At 46.0% G+C, this 20,663-nt stretch overlaps 1 protein-coding gene across 2 annotated transcripts; it reads right to left on the bottom strand.

Annotated features, from left to right (window-relative positions):
- Positions 1-3: 3 nt before the first annotated feature.
- TMEM43 (transmembrane protein 43) lies at positions 4-20,621 on the bottom strand. Of its 2 annotated transcripts, none has more exons than XM_074198464.1 (12): positions 20,418-20,621; positions 16,707-16,856; positions 14,553-14,687; positions 13,076-13,170; positions 10,387-10,436; positions 9,156-9,225; positions 7,902-7,972; positions 7,002-7,123; positions 6,616-6,690; positions 6,023-6,124; positions 3,831-3,948; positions 4-2,572 (listed from the first exon to the last, which is right to left on the bottom strand). In XM_074198464.1, the coding sequence occupies exons 1-12, from the start codon at positions 20,433-20,435 to the stop codon at positions 2,370-2,372; spliced, it is 1,209 nt and encodes a 402-aa protein (XP_074054565.1). In that variant the 5' UTR covers positions 20,436-20,621; the 3' UTR covers positions 4-2,369. The 2 variants fall into 2 exon arrangements, with proteins under 2 accessions (XP_074054565.1, XP_074054564.1); XM_074198463.1 differs by lacking the exon at positions 20,418-20,621 and adding an exon at positions 18,934-19,698.
- Between the last annotated feature and the right edge of the window lie 42 nt (positions 20,622-20,663).

Raw genomic sequence — 20,663 nt, 5'->3', positions numbered from 1 at the left:
ACCAAAAGTACTGCAATACTGTTTATCTTGATCAAAATACAGTCAGAATGAAATTCATGGGGAAGTATTCCAATAGACTTCAAATCTTCATTAACATTTTACACTTTCAAGAATAAACACTGGGAAATTGCCCAGAAACTAAAATCCATACAAGATAAAAGCTCAACAATCCAATCATCAGTGCCTTTCAGTGTTTACAGATTGAATCTGGTTACACTGGATATATTACAAAAGAGAAAAAAATAACCTTTCATAAGGTTATGTTATCCAAGCAAGACCTGGAAATACTATTTGTTTATTGCTTATTCCATAAACAAGTTGTATTGTTTTCTGTCCCTAAACAACAAAGGGACCCAGTTTTGGGAGGAGCCCCAACTTCCTATGGAGATACAGAGCTGTGAGATAAAGGGAGCATCTAAATTAATGGTATCACTGGTTTCAGAAATTCTAACCCCAATCTCAACTCCTACCAAATATTTACCTGCTAAGGCAACAGAATACCGACCATTAAAAGGCTGTTGCACAAAGAGCCTTTTAAGGTAATAGCTACACCCATCATGAGTGGTTGGGAAATTTAAGATTAGGTGAGTTGAATGGAAGAATAGGGGGTGGATTACTGTAGAACCAGTGAAGTTGTGGGGAAATGTAACAGATAAACAAAAAGCAGATCTCCAGTTAGCAAGTAGCTTTGTCAACTCTACAATTATTGCAATGGTAAAACAAGTCAAAAACACTGTGCCTCTCTAAGGCCTAGGGAGGCTGACTGCTTTGTACAGTGCGACAGATAACAGCCTGCTAAAAGGCACTTTGTAACCATCAAGTTGTGTCTTTGGTTCTGCTTCTAATTTAAAGTGCCATCAATTTTTTAAAAGCTATAAAAAATTTTTTGATTTTTTTTTTCGTTTTTGCAAGGCAACAAAGGTAAGTGACCTGGCCAAGGTCATATGGCTAAGTATTAGATGTCTGAAGCCATATTTAAACTCAGGTCCTCCTAACTCCAGGGCTGGAGCTCTATCCACTGCACCTAGCTGCCTCTATAAAGTTTTTTGTTTTTCTTTTTGGTTTTGCAAGGCAATGGGGTTAAGTGACTTACCCAAGGTCACAAAGCTAGCTGCCACCTAACTGCCCCTATAATGTTTTTAAAGTGAGAATTTTCTTCAACAGGTTTCATAAAGTTCAACAATTGAGTTCAAAAGGTAAGGAGGTACCTTCTGTTTAGTAGCTACCACCTGTTGTCATTCTCAATCCTATAAGAAAAACAAATTGCTAGGATAACATTTCAGAAGACTGAAATTTTTCCTATGGCACATGCTGAAATAGAAAAATCAAGAGTCAATATGACATTTTTACCAAATAAACTAAAGTCCAGTTGAACACTATCTCTGTATAGCAAAGACACTTGTATTTTTTTGTAACAGTTGGAAATATTTATAGATGTTACACATTCTCATATTCTTTTAATAGGTTTTTTTTTTTTTGCAAGGCAAATGGGGTTAAGTGGCTTGCCCAAGGCCACACAGCTAGGTCACTATTAAGTGTCTGAGGCCACATTTGAACTCAGGTACTCCTGACTCCAGGGCCGGTGCTCTAACCACTGCACCACCTAGCCACCCCTCTCATAGTCTTTTTACTTTCTTTGCAAGAAACTTTTTTTTTTGGAGGCAATCAAGGTTAAATGACTTGCCCAGGGTCACATAGTTAATTTCAAGTGACCCTCTCTTAAGAGGAATGCTTAGCCCTAATGGATATAAAATGAAAATACTAACTAAAGGCCACTAATACAAGAGCTATAGTTAAAAAAAAACCCTTTCATATCTAACCCAAGAGTATGACCAAGGTAGCTTCCCCCACCCTACTTAGCTTTGGACAAGGGCTGCCAAGTAATGACAGCACCTTTTAAGAGTTGATCACTGGTTTTTCTTTTTCACCTCTGTCCTGCAGGTGGATCACCTGGATAAACTGCAATAATAAAGGAGCTAAAGGGTCTCCCCAGGAAGATCAGAGGTAGAATCCAGATTATAGGCCTGCGGGGATCCTTCCCTAAAGATAAAACTCTTGAAAAAATAAAGTTAAAAAAAAAGCCAGTGGTGCCACCAACCCAAGTTACTCATTAGAGAGGATCCTCCCTGGTTTGCCTAAATACCAGGGAGACACTCAAGTTCCTAGCCAGGAGTGGGAAGGAGATAAAAGGAGAGGAGTGAAATTTCAGACAAGTCCCGTTTGGTTGTTTGGTCAGGTGGAGCTGGCGACTTGGAAGGCCTGAGGACGTGGTGACAGCATCAGTTGTGAGGGATGCAATGAGTCTCAAGGACCAAACTCTCCTCCGACATTCCAAGGTGAAGCAGACAGTCCAGAGCCCAGGGTTTCCTTCACTCCTGTTTTTTGGCTGGTGCCCGGGTCCGAGCAATCAGGATAGGAATGATGGCCAGCAAACCAATGGCCAGGGCCCAGAGGGGACGGTAAAAGAGCCAGCCGGCGGAAATCGTCAGCAAGGTCAGGGATGTGGCAACACAAAAGGCAAAGGCCTTCAGGCCGATGTTGACCAGGTCTCGGAAGAACGGAAACCAGTCCACTGTGGGGAGACAAAGACAAGCATCTGGTTATTCAAACTTGGAGCTCAGTGAGCCAGCTTCCTGTGAGGTCCTGAGCTTAGACAGCCGAGGCTCAGCTCAGGCTTTCAACAGATCTGTGGGCACAGAGCTGGCTTCCTGGGCATCTGAGCCCACCTTGGGAGCCCTGTCAAGAGGGCAAGCTGGGACACTGCCCAACACAAAGGTGTGGAGGACCACTTAAAAGAGGGGACAGGGTAGTGTGTGGACAGTAGCACATGTTGGTGCTGCAGATAAGGAGGGCTGGGGAGCATTGCCTCCTCCAGTGGAGGCACTGCTGAGGAAGTTCTGGACTCAGCTGACTCTCTTTGTCCTTCTCCAACAGTTCCACTTATCCCGGGGCTTCCCCGCCTCAGCCAAAGCCCAGGGAACCAAGTTCCCTCCCTGAGTCCAGCTACACCCATTTCAATAAGCTCCAGGAGTTCACTACCGTCCACAGGATCAAAAATAAAATCCTGCTTCACTTTTCAAGCTGGCTGCCACCTCTCCAGTCTTCTTACCCTTGACTCACCCCATGTACTCTTCAGGGCAATAACAATGTCCTCCTCACCACTCCATCTCCCAAATCTTGGCACTTCCACAGACCATCCCCCACCTGGAATGCTCTCCCCCTCCTCTCTGCCGCTCTACAAGGTCTTCTATAAGAAGTCTTTCCCAGTCCCCTTATTGCCAGGGTCTTCACTGGGTTTAACTCCAACTTATCCTAGGTATCCTCCATCCTCGAGGACAGGGACTGTGTTCTATCTTTATTTGTATCCATGGGGTTAATAACTGCTGACTAACCATCCTTCCTGAAGTATGTGCTGCTGGGGGGTAGGGGTGGGGGGCTGTGCACAGAGCAGGGGTGACCTGGTTTTGAGCTGAAAGATTTGGTGAGGATCTAATAAATCTGACTCCTCTGGGTCAGTCTTGGAGCTACTCCAAGAAAAACAAGGAAACCCAGACTGAAGCAATGACTTGGGTCAGATTCTCACAACTGTCACACTGTCTGTGACATGGGTCTCATTGCCCTTCTGGAGAATCTAACCTCCTTGAAGACACAGAACTTGGGATCCCTCACAGCCTGTCACCATAACTGTCAATAAATATTTGTTCCACTTAGTGACTGCCTGAAGATCATCTTCCTAACTGGCCAGAACCAAGACAGGTCCAGGCCCTCAATCACTGCCAGGTGGATGAGATGACCTCTAAACTCTGTTGTTTCAGATAGAACAAACCTACCCAGGGTGTACAGAATCCGAGTCATCAGATTGATGCCCACAAACATGGCCATCCAGCCAGCGCCTCGAAAGCCCCAGGTTTTCATGCTGTTACTTTGATGTTCTCTCTGGAACACCTCCTGAAAGACAAACATCAATCAGTCCTCTGGAAAGGAGGGATGAGAGGGAGCATTTCCACATTCTGGAGGTAATAAGAAAACTCACATTTCTAAAGCACTTTGTCTATGAAATGCTTTTCTCACAATAGCCCCATGAGAGAAGTTACACTAAGAACAGAAGAACCCCCATTTCACAGAATGAGTCACAGAACCATTAAGTCACTCTCCCAGCATCACAGAGAAGTGAAGGTCTGAGCCAGAGCTCATATTCAGGTATTCTCTAGGATCAACATCCTTTTGCCACTAGACCACAATCCACAGAGAAGGAAATTGTAAAATACCAGGACAAATGTCTCTCTAGTGAAACTTAAATAAAGCAGGTCCAAGTCCAGTGAAAGGTCAGTGATCATTCCATGTGGCCATCCCTTGTCATCTGAGGTAATACACTTGAAGCAAAGATCATCCCAATGAGAGGTGGCAAAAATAATAAAAAAAAAAAAAAGACAAGGGTTTAGACTACCTGAATGATAAACAAAATAGATAAAAGAGAACCTGGGCTAAACATAAACTTCAACCTAAACCATGCCAGGAAAGAAAGCCCAGGCCATCTCTCAAGGCCACTGTGAGCAGCAGCCATAAGCTGGAGGGAAGCCTTGTCATAATTATTATTTTTTTGTTATTTTCAAGGCAATGGGGTTAAGTGACTTAACCAAGGTCATACAGACAATTATTAAGTGAGGCCAGATTTGAACTCAGGTTCCTCCTGATTCCAGGGCCAGTGCTCTATCCACTGTGCCACCCAGCTGTACCTAGTTCTAATGTCATCTTGTCTCACCAGGGGACCCTGACCAGCGAGAATTCCCAAACTCCTGACTCAAAAGATGCCCCTGCCCAGGGGTGAGGAAGCATACAGCAAGTGGAGGCTAGGAAGAAAGGAAAGCTCTACATCAATAGCTTCCCTTAAATACCAGCCACAATCTGGCCATATCACTTGGATCAAATCCCATATTTACATCCTCCCAAAGGAAGGATTCTGAATGTTCAATAGCTTCAGAGGTTGGAACTGCTCAGCCATGCAGAGGGGAGGCACCAGGAATCCAGACTGCCTTGGCCACGCCACACCTGCTCGAAGCCTTTCTTCACTGACAGAGGGGAATCATCCCCTCTTCCACCCCAAGCTCCCTCCAACGTGCTCAGCTCTGAACAAGCTGCAGGAGAGCCAGGTTCCCATTCCAGTGGACAATGGACACTGACCATTGTCTGTCGGGTGTCCACCTGGACTAACCATGAAGGAGGGAAATGGCAATGAACACCCCTTTCTCTGTCTGGGGGGTGAGTAACCAGTAGCAGAACATACACTTGCACTAGGAAAGGACAAAAGGAAAAGCTATCTGGCTTCCTACTTTTAGTAACGCCTAAAAACCTGAACCCTTTGGCCCAAGACAGAGTCTGTGCCAGTGGAAATCATGACTCATGCTGGGCAGGCCCACCAAGGACCAACTAGAATGGGGGAGGTGGGGCTTCCTGAAGGGTCCACCCAGCCCTGCTGGTCCCAAACACAGTCTGCCCAGTCTGACTCATCCAGGACTCATCCACCACCCACAGCCTTCCCACCCAGGTGAAAGGGAAAGTCTTCTCTTTCCCCAGACCTGCCTTTCAGGGGCATTCAAGGACCTGAAAAGGGGCAGGCCAACAAGCCGCTGAAGGGCTGGTCCCGAGGACCCTACACATTTCTCATCCTGTGGCCACGCCCAGGATTTCATTTTGTCTTCATAACCCACACCTGACGGTCAATTAGCACAGGCACAATCATCCCACAGATGACCCAGAGAGATGAAAGTTTACAAGGTTCATGGGTTCTAGGAGACCATCTGGACCAATCCACATTACAGAGATGAAACCAAGGCCCGGAAGTGGAGGAACTCTCTCAACATCACCCAGGGAGTAGCAGCAATTGAATCCAGGTTCCTCAGACTCCCTTCAGCACCACACCCACCAGAGATCCAGGAGACAAGCCGGCTATGAGAGCTGGAGCCTAACTCTGAACCCCCAGCATTTTAGTCTCCCCTTTCCTGAGCCAACAGAAGGCACTCACCTCTTCTGTGAAATCTCCATGGTGCAGGAGGAGCAGGGTGTCCCCAGACTTGGTGGTATACGGGACCAACTGGTCTCCACGCTGGCGAGCAATCACAGTGACCTGAAGAAAGGCAGGCAGGCAAAAGAGGGAAAGATGGGGCTTCCCTCTTTTCAATTAGAGCCTCGCTCTGTCCATTTCTAACTATCCGTATAAGGGGTGGACAACTTGCTGTAATCAATTAACAAGCAAGGCACTGATGGAGACACAAAGACCAAAATGAAACAATCTCTGTCCCCAAGGGGACAACAACCTATACACTTAAGTATATCCAAAGTAACCTGTTAATGTGAGGAAGGGGGCATCAAAGAGGCAGAGGAGAAGCCAGAGGGCATCCCAGTCATGGGGGAATGCCCAGGTGAGGCAGCAGGAAGGCCAGTTGGGCTAACTAGGGAGTATGCAAAGGTAAATGATGTATAATGAAGCTGGATCTGATACCAATACAGGAGCCAGCTCAGGGAAATCTCTTCAGCAGTTGTGTGAAGGATGGTGGGAAGAAAGAAGCCTGAGGAAGGTAGGGAAACTAGCTAAGTTAGAGAAGAAAACCAAGTTACCACATGGGCTGGACCCAGGTTAGGGTCATCACCACTCAGGCCTGCATAGGAAAACGCAACCCGTACATCTCCAACCTAGAAATATAGAAGGAAGACAGACCTGAAGTAAGGAAAAATCGCTTGGAGTCTGGGTGCTGGGGCTGGCTTCTAGCTGGTTTGGAGAATGGGCCAGAGGAAGGACAGGGAGGAAGTATCCACTTCATAGTTCAACCGACAGAACTGTTGTGTGAGGCCGGGGCCATGGAACCCTGCTGCCATCAGCCCATTCAAACCCTTCATCTTTAAAAGACTGCCTAAAAGCAGTTATTTCACTTTCTAGGCTGCAGAGACAGTGATTCTTAGTTCCCAGCTTGGAGCAGGTTTGCACACCAAAGCCTTGGGCTTACTTCTGGGTACTTGGGGTTCTCGCTGTGATAGAAATAGTCTCCTCGGCGGATGATGTCGACATGGGGGTCCTCCATGTGGGCCAGGCTCAGTGCTTTGAAGTTGTCAATTTTGTCAATAAGACCTGAAAAAAAGGAAGCAGTTTATCACATCAAAGGATTTACAAAGAAACCAGCAATCAAAACAGTAACCAGAAACCCCAAAATCGAGCCCCTTCCTCTACTTGGGTGGCATGCTATAGAGGGGCAGGCTCTGAGGCAGGGGGACACAGCCTGTAGTGGGAGCCAAGCCGTTCTGAACTATTGCAAGTTAAGAAGCATGCTAGGAAGGAGGGGTGTAACTGTTCTGGGAAGACTGAAGCAGGAAAAGACACCCCTATATCCTGGCAATGAGACTGTAAAGTGGTCCTCCAACTTTTTTCACTCAGCACAAGTCTCTGCTATGAGGAAGCAAGGACCAGGGAAGGTCTGAGAGGACAACACTTTAAACAGATGGGTGGGAAGTGAAGGGTCAGGACATTCTTCTTCCTTGGGGTAGGATTTCTCCTTATGAGAAGGCAGGCACAAATATGCAGTTTTCCCTCCAAAAAAAAGAGCTGTTTTGTTGAATTCTTTGCAAGCTTAATGATGTATTTTGATATAGGTTGAAATATATTTGACAAGCTTTATTTCTGCAAATGCTACATCTACAATATTTTGTACACCAAGAAAGAAAAAATTTTCTTAAAAAGTTTCCTTTTATCTGCCACAAAATTTAACATCTAAAATTTTGTGGCACACCCAGCAAAAACCTAAGGCATGTCCTTCTGACACAGCAAAAAGAGCAAGAGAATTCCAGACTGGCATTTTAGTGAAATCCAAATATTCTTGGAAAAACCAAACCAGTCCCAAGAGGAGGCTTACCTGCAGAAAGGAAGAACCTGCCAATTTGAACAAAAGGCGCAACAGCTGTGAAGGACTCTACGGCCATGGCACTGGAAGGAGAGGAAGAGGCAAACAGATTATGAGATACTGCAGGGTCTGTGCTTACCTCATCCCTCGCACCTATTTCTTGGTTCACAAACCATCATGGGGTGAGGTGGGGAGGGGAGGGGGGCCCTCTACAGCAGTCACAAGGTGTGGCCCCATCCTCACATCCCTTTGCCCCTCTTAGTACTGGATATCTATGGGTCTATTCAGGGCAGGATACTAAAACTCAGACAGCAAAAACAATTAACCATTTGCTTCTGAACTCTGCTAGGAATTGGTTCACATGGAAGGCAGGACTGAGATCTATTTGTCATCTTATTTTTGAGTTTGAGGAGACAACTAGAATGGTCAAACTGAAAAGGATTCCAGGCTCCATCCTGTCTAAGCTTTTTATTTAAAATATTTGCGCCAGTATTCACTAATAAGATTGACCAATATCCAGCTTTCTCTTCTTACATATCAGAACCACATTTGTTTCAGAAATGGAATTTGGTAAAATCTCTATTTTTGAAATTAATCTTTATAACAAATGTAGTGACAGGTCTCTTATATCCTTGTGGGAATTCACTCCAACGTCTGCCTTTTACAGATAAAAAAAAAAAGTCCTTGAAAGGAAAAATGATTTGGGCAAGGTCACACAGTAAATTGGGGAAGAGCTGGTAGAAACCCAGGTTATTTGACTTCTTATAAAATACTCTTTCCACTATACCACAACAGCATTGGAAATTTAAAAAAAAAAAGAGTTCTATATAAGGACTTTAAAGCTCCTGTAACTAAATGTTTATTTAGCACCTTCCATAAAAGAAGCCCAAAATATTTCCCTAATGGTTATTAATACAATTTTCATAAACTTTGCTTTCCTTCAAGACTTAAGCAAGTTAGGGGCAGCTAGGTGGTGCAGTGGATAAAGTACTGGCCCTGGAGTCAGGAGGACCTGAGTTCAAATCCAACCTCAGACACTTAATAATTACCTAGCTGTGTGGCCTTGGGCCAGCCACTTAACCTCATTGCCTTGCAAAAAAAAAAAAAAAAAGACTTAAGCAAGTTATCCTTGTTCTCCAAGAAAAACAGGCAAATAAGATGGCCCATATTCAGAAGGCCTGATGTTTAAAATAAATAAAACCCATCTCTTTCCTCTTGGCCTCTTTCCTCTAACCACTTGGCCTCAAGCCCCTACCCTCTATTCACCTGGGATTTTTATGGCCAATCTCTCGGTCAAAGTTCCTGCTGTTCACAACTTCTGATCTCCACTCGGTATCTGAGAAAAGGAAAAAAACAAAGTTGAAGAGCCAGGCCATAACAGCCTTGTAGTTTCAGATTCATTATCTCATATGCCTAAGTCAGGCAGATGATGCTATTGATCCCAACTTGAGAGAGGAGAATGAGCAAGTTGATCAGTACATTCCATCAGAGCCAGAGCTCTGGGCCAGAGCCTGCAGGGCTGAAGCCCAGGACCCCCCATCTCAGGGCTGTCCCCTCCAAATCCCTCACCCTTAGCTCACTAGTCAAAAGAGCTACACTTCCTTCCTATGGGGTTATTCTGGGAACACCTAACTAACCAGCATCCTATTGAAAGTCATCTAAAGCGTGGAGAATGGACACATTTCCTCCACCTTATAGTCATGGATACCCATACAATCTCACAAGGAAAAGTGAGAGAGTGAGATTGTAAAATAATCTTATTTTTCTTGCCAAAACAACAAAAACCTACTTGTCTTGCTATATTTGTGTGATGCATGTTCTCATGCTCCTTATCCCTAGAAATAAAATCTTAAATGGTGGAAGAACATTCTAAAAAGTCATTTGGGAGCTGGTATAGGATGTCATTGCTAAGCCAAAGTGAGTTCTGTTCTAAGCAGACACTTTTACTTTCATTCAAGTTTGGAGTCTTGTTAGCCTGCAGTTACCTGACCAAACCAGGAGGCCTCTGGGTCAGGAGTCAGACCTCATTCTAGTTGTGGTTAACCTGGATCAGGCCTTTCCTGTCTCTCAGGGGTCTCAGTTTCCTCTTCTGCAAAATGCATAGGTTTGACAGCTGATTGTTAAGATACCTTGTTCATTCTCATTCCCACAAGGACCTCACACTGAGAATTTCTGTTATATCCCAGTGAGGAGAGTATTGAGATGCTCACATACTAATTCTTATATCCAGGTGTTCAGCCAAATGTTCACAGATCTAAAGTGGGCCCTCAAAGCCTGCCTCCCATCCAACAGCAGCAATACAGAGGGGCATCAGAGCTTCAGAACCATAACATGAAGTCAGTCTGAGACATGTGCCCCAAGCCAGCATGGGACCCCATAAGTCCTCAGGCAGAGAAGGGATCAAGCCCCATTGGGGCTGACTCACTCAAGAACTCCCAACAGTCACAATCCAGATTCTGTGGCAGATCCTACAGACCCTGCCCACCACCCTACTTACTATAGGAGTATCTCCTCTCGGTCTTCACTTGACCATCCTCCATGTATTCCCTGCAATAGAACACACAGAGGAAGCATCAGCACAAAATCATCAGCACTGCTCCTGCACCAGAACAACGAAGGTGTCTGTTTTCTGCCCCACATTATGTGGTCCTGGGGTCAGCATTCAATGGGACCAAGCCTATCCCCCTAGTGGGGTGGGCAGAGTCATTACCTTAAGTTTGCCCTATCTAGTGAAGGACACAGAGCATCATTTCTGATTTGAGTCCCCAGAAGCAAACCTGCTCTTTTAAACACAATGCTTCCATAAGAAGTAAAAAGAGTAGAAATGTGATAGTTCACAGCTGGAGGAAACAAGTGGATTGTACCCAAAGCGTGAGTGCTGCTGAGGAGCCACCAAGTGCTACGGAAGCACCATCACATCTGCTAGAAATGAGAACTCCACAGACTCCACACTGGCTCTACTCATGTCAGGGTACCAGCCTGCTGTGACCACATCCACAGATCCCCCAGAGTAAGGGCACCCCACCACTGTGCAGCTGAGGAGCTAGAAGGGAGCTGGGGGTTCTCTTGGCAGTATGGGGAAGCCCAAGTAGCCTCTTCACAGATTGTTTGTTGCCCACAGTCATAACTAAACGTAATGCCAAATTTCAGTTAAAGATTAGTGACTAAAAAGAGGAATTTTTCCATTCACAGACCCTGGGCTAAGAAACCCCGATCTGCCTTCCACCCATTTTACATCCTGAGAAACTGTGGCTCATAGAAAGAAGTGATTTGCCTGGGGTGAATGGAATCTAAAAACCAAGGTCACCTATTTCCTACTATCCTTGTCATGCTACTGAATTAGCAGGCCATTACATTTTCAGAAACACATAGCGATGAGAGGTCCCTTATTTACAAGAAATTAAGGGTCAGCTGAGCACAAAACAATTTTCCAACTGGACTTCAATGATGTTGGCCTGCTACTAATAAGAGTACTAAGAGATCTTCTTTGTATCTCCAGCCCTTAAGTACCTCACATGTGTTAAATGCTTAATGAAAATGTCTGTTAAATGACTTGTAAAAAGTGATTTTTCAAAAAAATGAAGCATTTTAAATGAGAAAATTTTAAAGAATGAAACCTCATAGTTCATCTTTAAATACAATTTTTCTATTTTCTTCACTTCAAAAATCTCAAAACCCTCCATGGAGAAATGACATTGCATAATTAGGGCAGCAGGGAGGATTAAGGAACAGGAAATGAAGAGTATGATGAAAACTCTGTGTACCCATTAATTATTATAACAATCTACTTTCCTCAGCATCAGGGCCAAATGGGATCAGAGATTGGAGATTTTTTGGTAAAGAAGTGTCAAGATATCAACCCAAAGCCAACAGGAAAATCCAGTGTCTAGGAGCACTCATCTAATCTTGTCAATTAATCTGTCAGAGACTGGGAATTATGGGAGGACTCCCATGTGAAGGCAAGTTGTGAAGAAAGATAAAATAGCTATTTGCTGGAGGACCACCTGGGAGAGAGGCTGGGGAAGGCCAGAGAACAGATGACTTCCAATGGGCCAGTACACAGAAAGCTCTGGGAAACCGTGGGGTGATGTTAAAAGGAAAGAGGAGGGGAAGCGGCACCTTTAAGGCCAACTAATTTAGGAGTTCCTTCTCAATGGGGCTCTGGAGGAGAAGGAAGATCAGACTAGGTCTGAGCCACAGCCAAGGAATCAGGAGAAGCTATCATCACAAAAACAAGAGCCAGATTTAGAAAAGCTCAGGCTTCCAACCCAGGTCCTGTCATCTTCCTTCCCCAGGTACACTGGAGAGGACTTTAGCAGTCTGGGCATGCAATCAAGAGGTTGGGCTAGACCATCTCCAAGGACCTTCCAACTCTAAATCCTGTGAGGTGCAGGAGAGAGAACTCCAACCAAAGCTGCTCCCCAAGAGACCCCTCAGACATGAGAACCATGAGAGGCTGAGGCAGGAGGGAGTGATGGAGACTCTTCACAAGCTGACTCCTACCTCCTCTTCCCCCCAATTTTATTTTCTTTGACTTCCCTGCACAACTACCCCCTACCAGCCAAACCAGCTGATGGTCATTGCCTGAACTTGATGATGTGACACCAGCTATTCTCTGGATCTGGACTGCAGCCCCTGGTTCTCCTCCAACCTTCACTGAGGAATCACCTTCTGGGTGAGTCCCCACAGTAGTTTTTTTTGCTCTGGGCCACCTTGATTCTCCTGGTACCTTACTGATGGCACAGCTGCCCCTCACCAAGTAAAATGGGAGTTCTTTGTTTTAGTTTTGTTTTGACATCCCTAAAGCAGCTTGCTTAATGCTTTGGGGGCAGGGGTGAGGGTGGAGGGGTGGATGATGGCTCTGGTCATGAATGCCAGTATTAAACTGTTAACTTTCTTAATCTAAAGACTTTTGACTTTTTGTCTGTTCTTGTATTCCAACCACAACTGTCTATTCTGTTGCAGTGCCTTATAGCAAATGCCCCTTTGATCAATTAAGAAATTAATATGCTGTTTGTGAAACACAGAAGAACAGAGGATATCAGAAACCTTATAGTCTTTGCCTAGAGGAGATCAGGCAAGCCCAGCACACTTGCTGGGAAGCAGAAGCATTTAAGACAATGTGAAGAAATGCTGAAATGGGGCTAGAAAACCCACCCAGCCCAACAGGATGAGGGTCCACTCACCTGGACTCTTCCGACTCCACCCATTGGTACATCTCCACTTGTCGCTTCAATTTCACTGCAGGGATGAAGACCCCATAATTGGGATCAGACAAGAGCTGTAAAAGAATGAGAAGAATAAAGAGCCCAGATTTGAGATCAGAGGCATGAACTGGAAAAGCTACTAGATGAATGCAAGCCAACAAACCTAAAGGTCACTTACTCTCCCAAAGAGACCCCCCAAAAAATGTCTCAGCTGGGGCAGGAGTATTTGTTTTGAAGAGAATGTTTGCTTTTAAATTTAATTTTGTTTTTAATCTCTTGCCCTTTGACCATAAACCTCAAAGGACAGCCTTGAAAAAGACTAAGTCCATTTTCATAGATAAGGAAAACTTACCCCCCCCACCCCCCCCCCGCCTCAGTAAGCCTCCACTAATCAACTTTTCTCTTTGCAGTCTTACACAACCAACAATGAGATGACACATTGTCCTATCCATTAAGATGACTTGGCGAGTGGTTCTAAAGTATCTTCCAACCCACCAAGACAAAACAGAATCAAGTACAAAATAATAGGTAAATTGTAGTAGGAAAGGCCCTGAACATGTAGGCTAACTCCCTGCTCAGCTCCTCAGGAGGGGAAGCAGACCCTAGCTGTGGACAACCCCGATGGAGTCCCAATCCCTCTTACGGGCCTCAAGTCTCTTATCTGTAAAGTGAGAGGGATGGAAGTTGGAAATCTGGGATCCTTTCACGGGCAGCCCCAGATGACCTGCGTACAAACCAAGCTACACAAAGAGATAGTCCCTTCCCCTCAGTTTCTTCACCAGGAAAAGGGGAGTAATCCTTGTACCACTAACTTTCTAAGTGTTTAAGAATTAAATCTGATAGCATACAAAGTGCTTTATAAGCTGTGAATTGATATATAAATATGAGCTATTAGTAGTCAGTCATTTAATGCTAAATGTATTTTATTGTATTTCTTTAAAAACTGAAAATCCAAGAAGAGATCATGAAAAATACCTCCTCTCAAGGTGGAGAGGACAGAAGATGATCTCTGCTATCAGATGCTGTCTCTCCACTACCTGTTTTTACTTGTTTTTTCAGTAGGAACATTTCATGGAGGGTGGATGGGGGGTGGTAGTAAGAAGAAGAGGTTGGAAATAACTGCAATGGAAAAACAAAACCTCTTATCGTAAAGAAAGAAAATAGACAATCTTTATTTGACCTACATGGCAATTTAGAATCACAGAATGTGGGAGCTAGAAGAGACCTCGAGATAATCTCTTCCTTAGGAAAAAAAAAAGATTCACCCCGAACCCTAAAGTGCTGCTGCTCTGGGACCATAGCTCTCTACTGCACACCACAATCCCTGCCCTAAAGGAACTTATGTCAGAAGCAGCTCAAATTGAGATGGTCACAATACGAGCTCAGAGGTGGAGCTGACAAAATATAGATGTGCCAGCCATGACAGAAGTACAATCAAAGGAGTCTATGACTTTACCTTGGATGTCCGGAGGGAGCCAACCAAGTGCACGAGTCTGCCCTCATTCTCTGGGGCCACACTGTGGATGCTGTTAAGGGGAACCACAAGCGAGAGTCCCTCAGCAAGCGAAGTTGCCGTCCTCAAGGCCCGGCCCTACGATGGCAAGAGAAGAGATGAGAGAGGGCTAGTAGATGATGCCCACACACTGTTCTCTGCAACAGATGCCACAGTGATAGGAATCAAGACAAGTTACTGATCTGAAGCTACTTTCCAAGAATAAGAGATTCACCCAGTAGACTATCCTCATCTGTAATAGACTCATTTTGTCTCATTGCCTTAGACTCTCTAAAAGCCTGTCAACTCTATGAAAAGTTTAATTTTCCAGCTGGTGCTAACAAGAAGGCTCTGCACACACGGTATCTAATGTTCAGTTAAATCTTCCTTGAATATTCTGTCCAATATAACAGTTTCTCCTGTATATAAAGAAGTAAATCACAATGAATTGCACAATATACCCATTCATTCAACAAACCATTATGGAATACAGTGTCTGCATAGAGAAGGCACTTTCATTTCTTTCAACTGGAGAAATTTTTATCCTCAACAAAGTCGACCTACAATTATAAAGTGCTTCTTATATCCTAAGAATGGAGAGGAACCCCTGGTCTGTCCAAAGGGAGAGACAGCCATCTCCCTTAGGGGTTAAGACACAGACTAGGAGCCCATACTCACTGCTCCACTGGCCCTCAGTCGAGCTTCCCTGCCTTGGTCCATGTGGTGGCCTGTGCTCACTGAAATGCCCATTTCTTGAAAGTCTTCCCAAATTCCCCTCCCTATTGGCCTGCTGAACACCAGTCTTAAGTACTTATGAGTTATTTAGGGGTGTCCTTATTTGACCACGTCACACAAGTCACACCTTCATCCACCAGAGTTTAACTCTCTACTTTGTCAACACCTGGTCCAAGTCTATGCCCACAGTAGATGCAGTTAGTGAATAAGGAGCTAGAAGGTTCACAAAAGCCCAGGACTTTAAGGGATAGAGGAAGGAGCTTCTAAGCAGCTCTGATCATTCTCCCTCTCTTCTCCTGCTCTCTCTTAGCTATGTCTCTCCCATTCCTGGAAGGGACAAAGGAATGGAGCTGTTTTCACCCACTCAGTGGTAGAAGAGAATCAAAGCCTTTCACACAGCCTGGACTCCATCTCCCTCCTTTGGCCTCCAACCAATATCTGTGCATATTCAAAAAAATAGGCAACTACTTCAACTTTGTAGAGAATACAGGATAAGACTATTGGCTACACTCTTTATTTTCTAGAATGGTTACTTTTTTCCACAAAGGATGCAAGAATAAAGGGGTTAGAGTGAGTTATTTTTTTCTCCCTTACAGTGACTAAACAGTCTGCAGGGACAAGAGAAATGGGGGGAAAGCACAATAACTAGGCAAAAGGAACTGGCTGCTTTATGAGAGCCTGACCATAACAGCCTTTTGACATAGTGGCCATATCCCAGGAAGAAGTCGGTTCTCTCAGGAATGTTGCTCAATCCCAGAGTAGACCAGTTTTAATAATCCAAGGTGTCTCTATTAATTTCCATGAAACTCTCCCTTTCTTCCTCCTAGCCCAAAGTTTTTCCCTGTAGAGTGGTGGGAAAAGAAGCAATTTCATTCAATGAATTCTTAAATGTTTTTCAAGTCCACATATCAACGATGCCTCTAACTTATCTCTTCCTTTACCAACACCTTTAACATCAGAATATTTTTCCCCATCTTGCCAGAATGACAGCAATTCTCTCCTCCCTTGGTTCTCTACACTATAAAATCCTAGAGGCAGGTTGAAAGGGGTTCAAGATAGAGAAAGAGTTAAAAGACAAGAGAGAGAGGAGGCATCATTCAAGGACTAGTGAAAGATGCTAATCCCTATCTCTAATCCTCTTTCTACTTAACTGTCCCTCTCTTCAGCATCCCACTTGTAAACTCCAAGTCTTACTAACTCAAGAAACTGAGGAGTAATCCAACTTCCACAACTGTCTTTCCAGCTCTCGTGTTACATAAGCTGAGAATGAAGCTATCAGACCTTTGAGAAAGGGGAGCTTCTGGCTAAGTGTCCAGCTTCCATTATGCTAGAAGGTGACATTCCTGGAGGAAAAAAGGTAATGATGATGTTCTGTCGGCTCACCTCATTAGTAAAGATCAGGTAGAAGGAAAGTAAAAATGTCATCAATCCAACAAACATGCCCCCCGACGTTTCACTGAGACGCTCCAAAAAACCTGGCTGGTGGTCAGTTGTAATTTTGACATGTTCTTTTCTGTTACTTGTATCAGCGTACTAGAAAAGGGGGAAAAGATACAAAACATACACAGATATGATACACAATAGCAGAGAACTTAGCAATCTAACATTAGCATAGTTATAAGCATGGAAGCTATTCAATTTTTTCCCCCTACAATACCTGAGTTTATATTTCCCATGACTATTTATTCTAAGAAAAATAAAAACTGAAAAGTTTATAAAGAATCAAAAATAGGGGCGGCTAGGTGGCGCAGTGGATAGAGCACCGGCCTTGGAGTCAGGAGTACCTGGGTTCAAATCCAACCTCAGACACTTAATAATTGCCTAGCTGTGTGGTCTTGGGCAAGCCACTTAACCCCACTGCCTTGCAAAATCTAAAAAAAAAAAAAAAAAATCAAAAATATATTATCTAACAAATATTTACTGCACATAATCATACTAATGTTAAACAGCTTATATACTTTATAATAGTCTACACACACACACACACACACACACACACACACATATATCCATCTTACAAATGAACAAACTGAGGCTAGAAATGATGAAGCAATTTTCCAAAAGGTTAGAAAGTATCAGAGCCAAGATTCAATTCTAGGCCTTTGGCCCATAATAATAAGAATATTTGTCCTTCATTCTCAAAGAAGACCACATTGGGGAGGTGATAACATGACAAGTACATGAATTGGATTTGAGTGAGGGGAGCTGTGCTGTGTCACCAGCCTCACTTTCTCCAGAAGCAACATGCAAAGAACTGCTGAACTCCTTGAGAGCCAAGTAGAGAACCCCTAGCCTTAAAGGTGCACACATTCTATTCTCCGAGCCCATTTCTTCATGCAGTAAATATGGACAAGGATATTTGCATTATCAACTTCACAGAGCTTCTGGGGGAATCATGGGATAATGGATATGAAAGAGCTCTCTTTCAGAGGCTACAACCTGCTATAAAAGCATAGAACAACCAATCCAGTCAGGCCTGAGGGTAAGATGTAACAGAGGTTTTTCATTACCTTGCAATTAGCAGGGCCAATAGAAGAAAGACACCTACACAATGCCTTGAGGGTAAGTATTACCACTGGGATTTCACTATGAGTTTTTAGCTATCCCCAGGACCTAGCACAGACTACAGGTGAAATTTAGAGTTAGAAGGGACCTCAGCCATCACTTCATCTAAACTCATTTTACAGATGAATCACAAAGAGGTGAAGAAGCACAAAGGTGTTCAAAGTTATATAGATGGTAGGTAAAGGGTTGGGATTTGAACTCAGAACCTTTGACTCTACATCCACACTTTTTTCCATTGCCCTTGGCCTTACATTCCATATCACATTCTGTAACTACCACTACAGGAATTTTATCACCCCTACCATAATAAGGGCTGTGGAGGAGCCTTGTTCAGTTCCATCTTTCTGGGTTTATTTCTTCAGTTATATAACTGTCACATGCACAGGCAGCACTTACAGTTTTCATTTATTATTTCTTTGGAGTGCACCAAGACTGTGTTTTCCAGGTGAGTAAACCAAGTCTTAGAAAAGTTAAGTGACTTGCCATTGAGTTCAGAGCTAGCGTCAGGTCAGAAGTGAAACTTGGTGTCTAATCTTCCTGAGGACAAATCCAGGCCTGCAACCTGTAGTCTTTCAAAGCCTGCACTACCTACCTCACATCTGTAAGCTATAAAACTCTCCCTGAATATGACTGATTACTCTCACTCTGGTTTCTGGGGGTTTGTACCTAGTAAGCACCAAGTAAATGTGGATGGAACTGAACTGAACAAAATGTGAAGACAATAGTTGTGGGGCCAGAAGAGAGCCCCAGCACTGAAATGAGGAGCTACAGTTTTAGAGTCTTTACCTCTAACTCTGATTTCTTTAATTTTACAAATCTTTAAAAAAAAACAGCCCAATGAGGTAGTCAATGACTTTTTGTTATTGTATCCAAGAATCACTGAGTGGATTATATGTGCTTCCTTTCCCCCTCATTTTACAGGTGAAGAAACTGAGGCACAAAGTTGTTAAGTGGTTTGTCCAGGATCTTGTTACCAGTAAGGATGTTAGGAAGGAAGGAATAACCATTTATATGGTTACGTTTATATTTCTATGAAATAACTAACCTGTGCCAGCACTGTGACAAGCATTTCACAAAAATTATATCATTTGATTCTCACAACTCTGTGAGGTGACATTATTAACCAGGAAGGTACACATTGACAATGAGGTTGATCCAGGCATTGCCAGAGATGACTCAGTATTAGGGAGGTTCTGAAAGAAAGTATGGGAGAGAAGAGGTAGCAGCCTGACGATCAAACAGAAAATCGACAGAGTTGACCTCATTGCTATATGCCTGTGATAACAGTGCCAGGAAACTGAGGCACCTCTATGAAGACCACCCCGCAGGAGAATTCAGAGGCTGAGATCTTTTCTAGAGTTAAACTGCCTAGTATAGAGAGTGCAGCTACAATGGACTGGACTCACTGTTAGACTGCCAGACATAGGCTTGCCAAAAAGACTTTTATGGAGAACTCAGCCAGGGCAAGCGATCCCAAGATACCCTGAGGGTTGTGGGGGCTGAGAGACACTGGCCCAGGACCTCCTCATCTGAGAGGGTGCTGTGCGCCATGAGCAAGGCAGAATTGAAGCAACTCCAAGAAAACATGAGACATGTAAGTTTTGGGCGCCCGGCCTGGGGTTCACATGGACTCTTTGGGCCCCACCTGTCCCGGAGCATCCTGAGCTCCTACTGGTCTGATCGGTCACAGTCCGACCCTGTAATTTGTCTCTAACTCAGTGATGTCATTTCGGTCTTGTTTGATAATGAAGAACAGGCACCCACCAGCCTCGCATCGTCACCCCCATTTCTGTTAGGTTTGTGCAAGGCGGCGGGGTCGGGTGCCGTGCCCAAGGCCACACAGCTGGGGCATTCTGGAGTGTCTCGGGTCCTCCGGACTCCGGGCCCGGGCCGCCCTTCTGCTGCCCAGTTCTGAGGTGGGGCTGGGCCCGGGCTCGGGGGGCTCCGGGGCCCCGTTCCCTCGAGGCCGCCCCCCACTAGTTCGGAGCGGCGCCACCCGGAGCCTCCGGCCTGGGGCCGGGCTCTGCGCCCGGGGGCACGATGCCTCCACGGGGGCCGGGCCCTGCCGCGGGCAGGCGGCCAGGCCAAGCCAAGCCTCCTCAGGACTCGGGGCGCCGCGGCGGGGCCCCGCAGCTCCCGCTCCCCGCGCCTTCGCAGGGGCCGCCCCGGGGAGGGGCGCCCCGCCCGGGGAAGCGCCCAGGAGGGGTCCGCGGGGGCGCTCCGCCGCTCCGGGGGCGCCGTCGGGGCCCGGCCGGGGGATGGGGGGCCCGGCGGGGGGGGGGGCCCGGCGGGGGGGGGGGCCCGGCGGGGGGGGTGGGGGGCCCGGCCGGGGGGCGTGGGGGGCCCGGCCGGGGAATGGGGGACCCGGCCGGGGGGTGGGGGGCCCGGCCGGGGGATGGGGGGCCCGGCGGGGGGATGGGGGGCCCGGCCGGGGGGGTGGGGGGCCCGGCCGGGGGGGTGGGGGGCCCGGCCGGGGGGGTGGGGGGCCCGGCCGGGGGATGGGGCGGGGAGGGGCCGGCACGGACTCACGTTCCTGGATAGGTTCATCCTCGGGGCCGGGGCGGCGGGCCCGGGGGCGGCGGCGGCACACCTGCGGCGGGGCGGAGGAGCGGCGGCGGCCGGGCAGCCTGGGCAGCCTGGGCAGCCTGGGCAGCGCTTCCTCCCGAGCCGCGACAGCGAGCACTGCGGGGGCCAGGCCGGGCTCGGCGCTCCCCAGGCACCGCCCAGCACGGCCCGGCGCCAGGGCGCAGGCGCGCCGCGGGGCTTCTGGGAAAC

Source organism: Macrotis lagotis, chromosome 8 (assembly GCF_037893015.1).
Source record: "Macrotis lagotis isolate mMagLag1 chromosome 8, bilby.v1.9.chrom.fasta, whole genome shotgun sequence".
NCBI lineage: Eukaryota > Metazoa > Chordata > Mammalia > Peramelemorphia > Peramelidae > Macrotis > Macrotis lagotis.
The sequence above is the reverse complement of the archived record's forward strand: the minus strand, read 5'-3'. Positions and strand labels throughout refer to the sequence as shown.

Coding starts and splice junctions, on each gene's coding strand:
- TMEM43 (XM_074198463.1), bottom strand. CDS start 18,957: ATGCTTGTCACAGTGCTGGCACAG. Junction 14,688..16,706: donor ACCTGATCTTTACTAATGAG/GTGAGCCGACAG, acceptor TTGCCATCGTAG/GGCCGGGCCTTGAGGACGGC. Junction 7,973..9,155: donor ATTGGCCATAAAAATCCCAG/GTGAATAGAGGG, acceptor CTCTCCTTCCAG/TGCCATGGCCGTAGAGTCCT.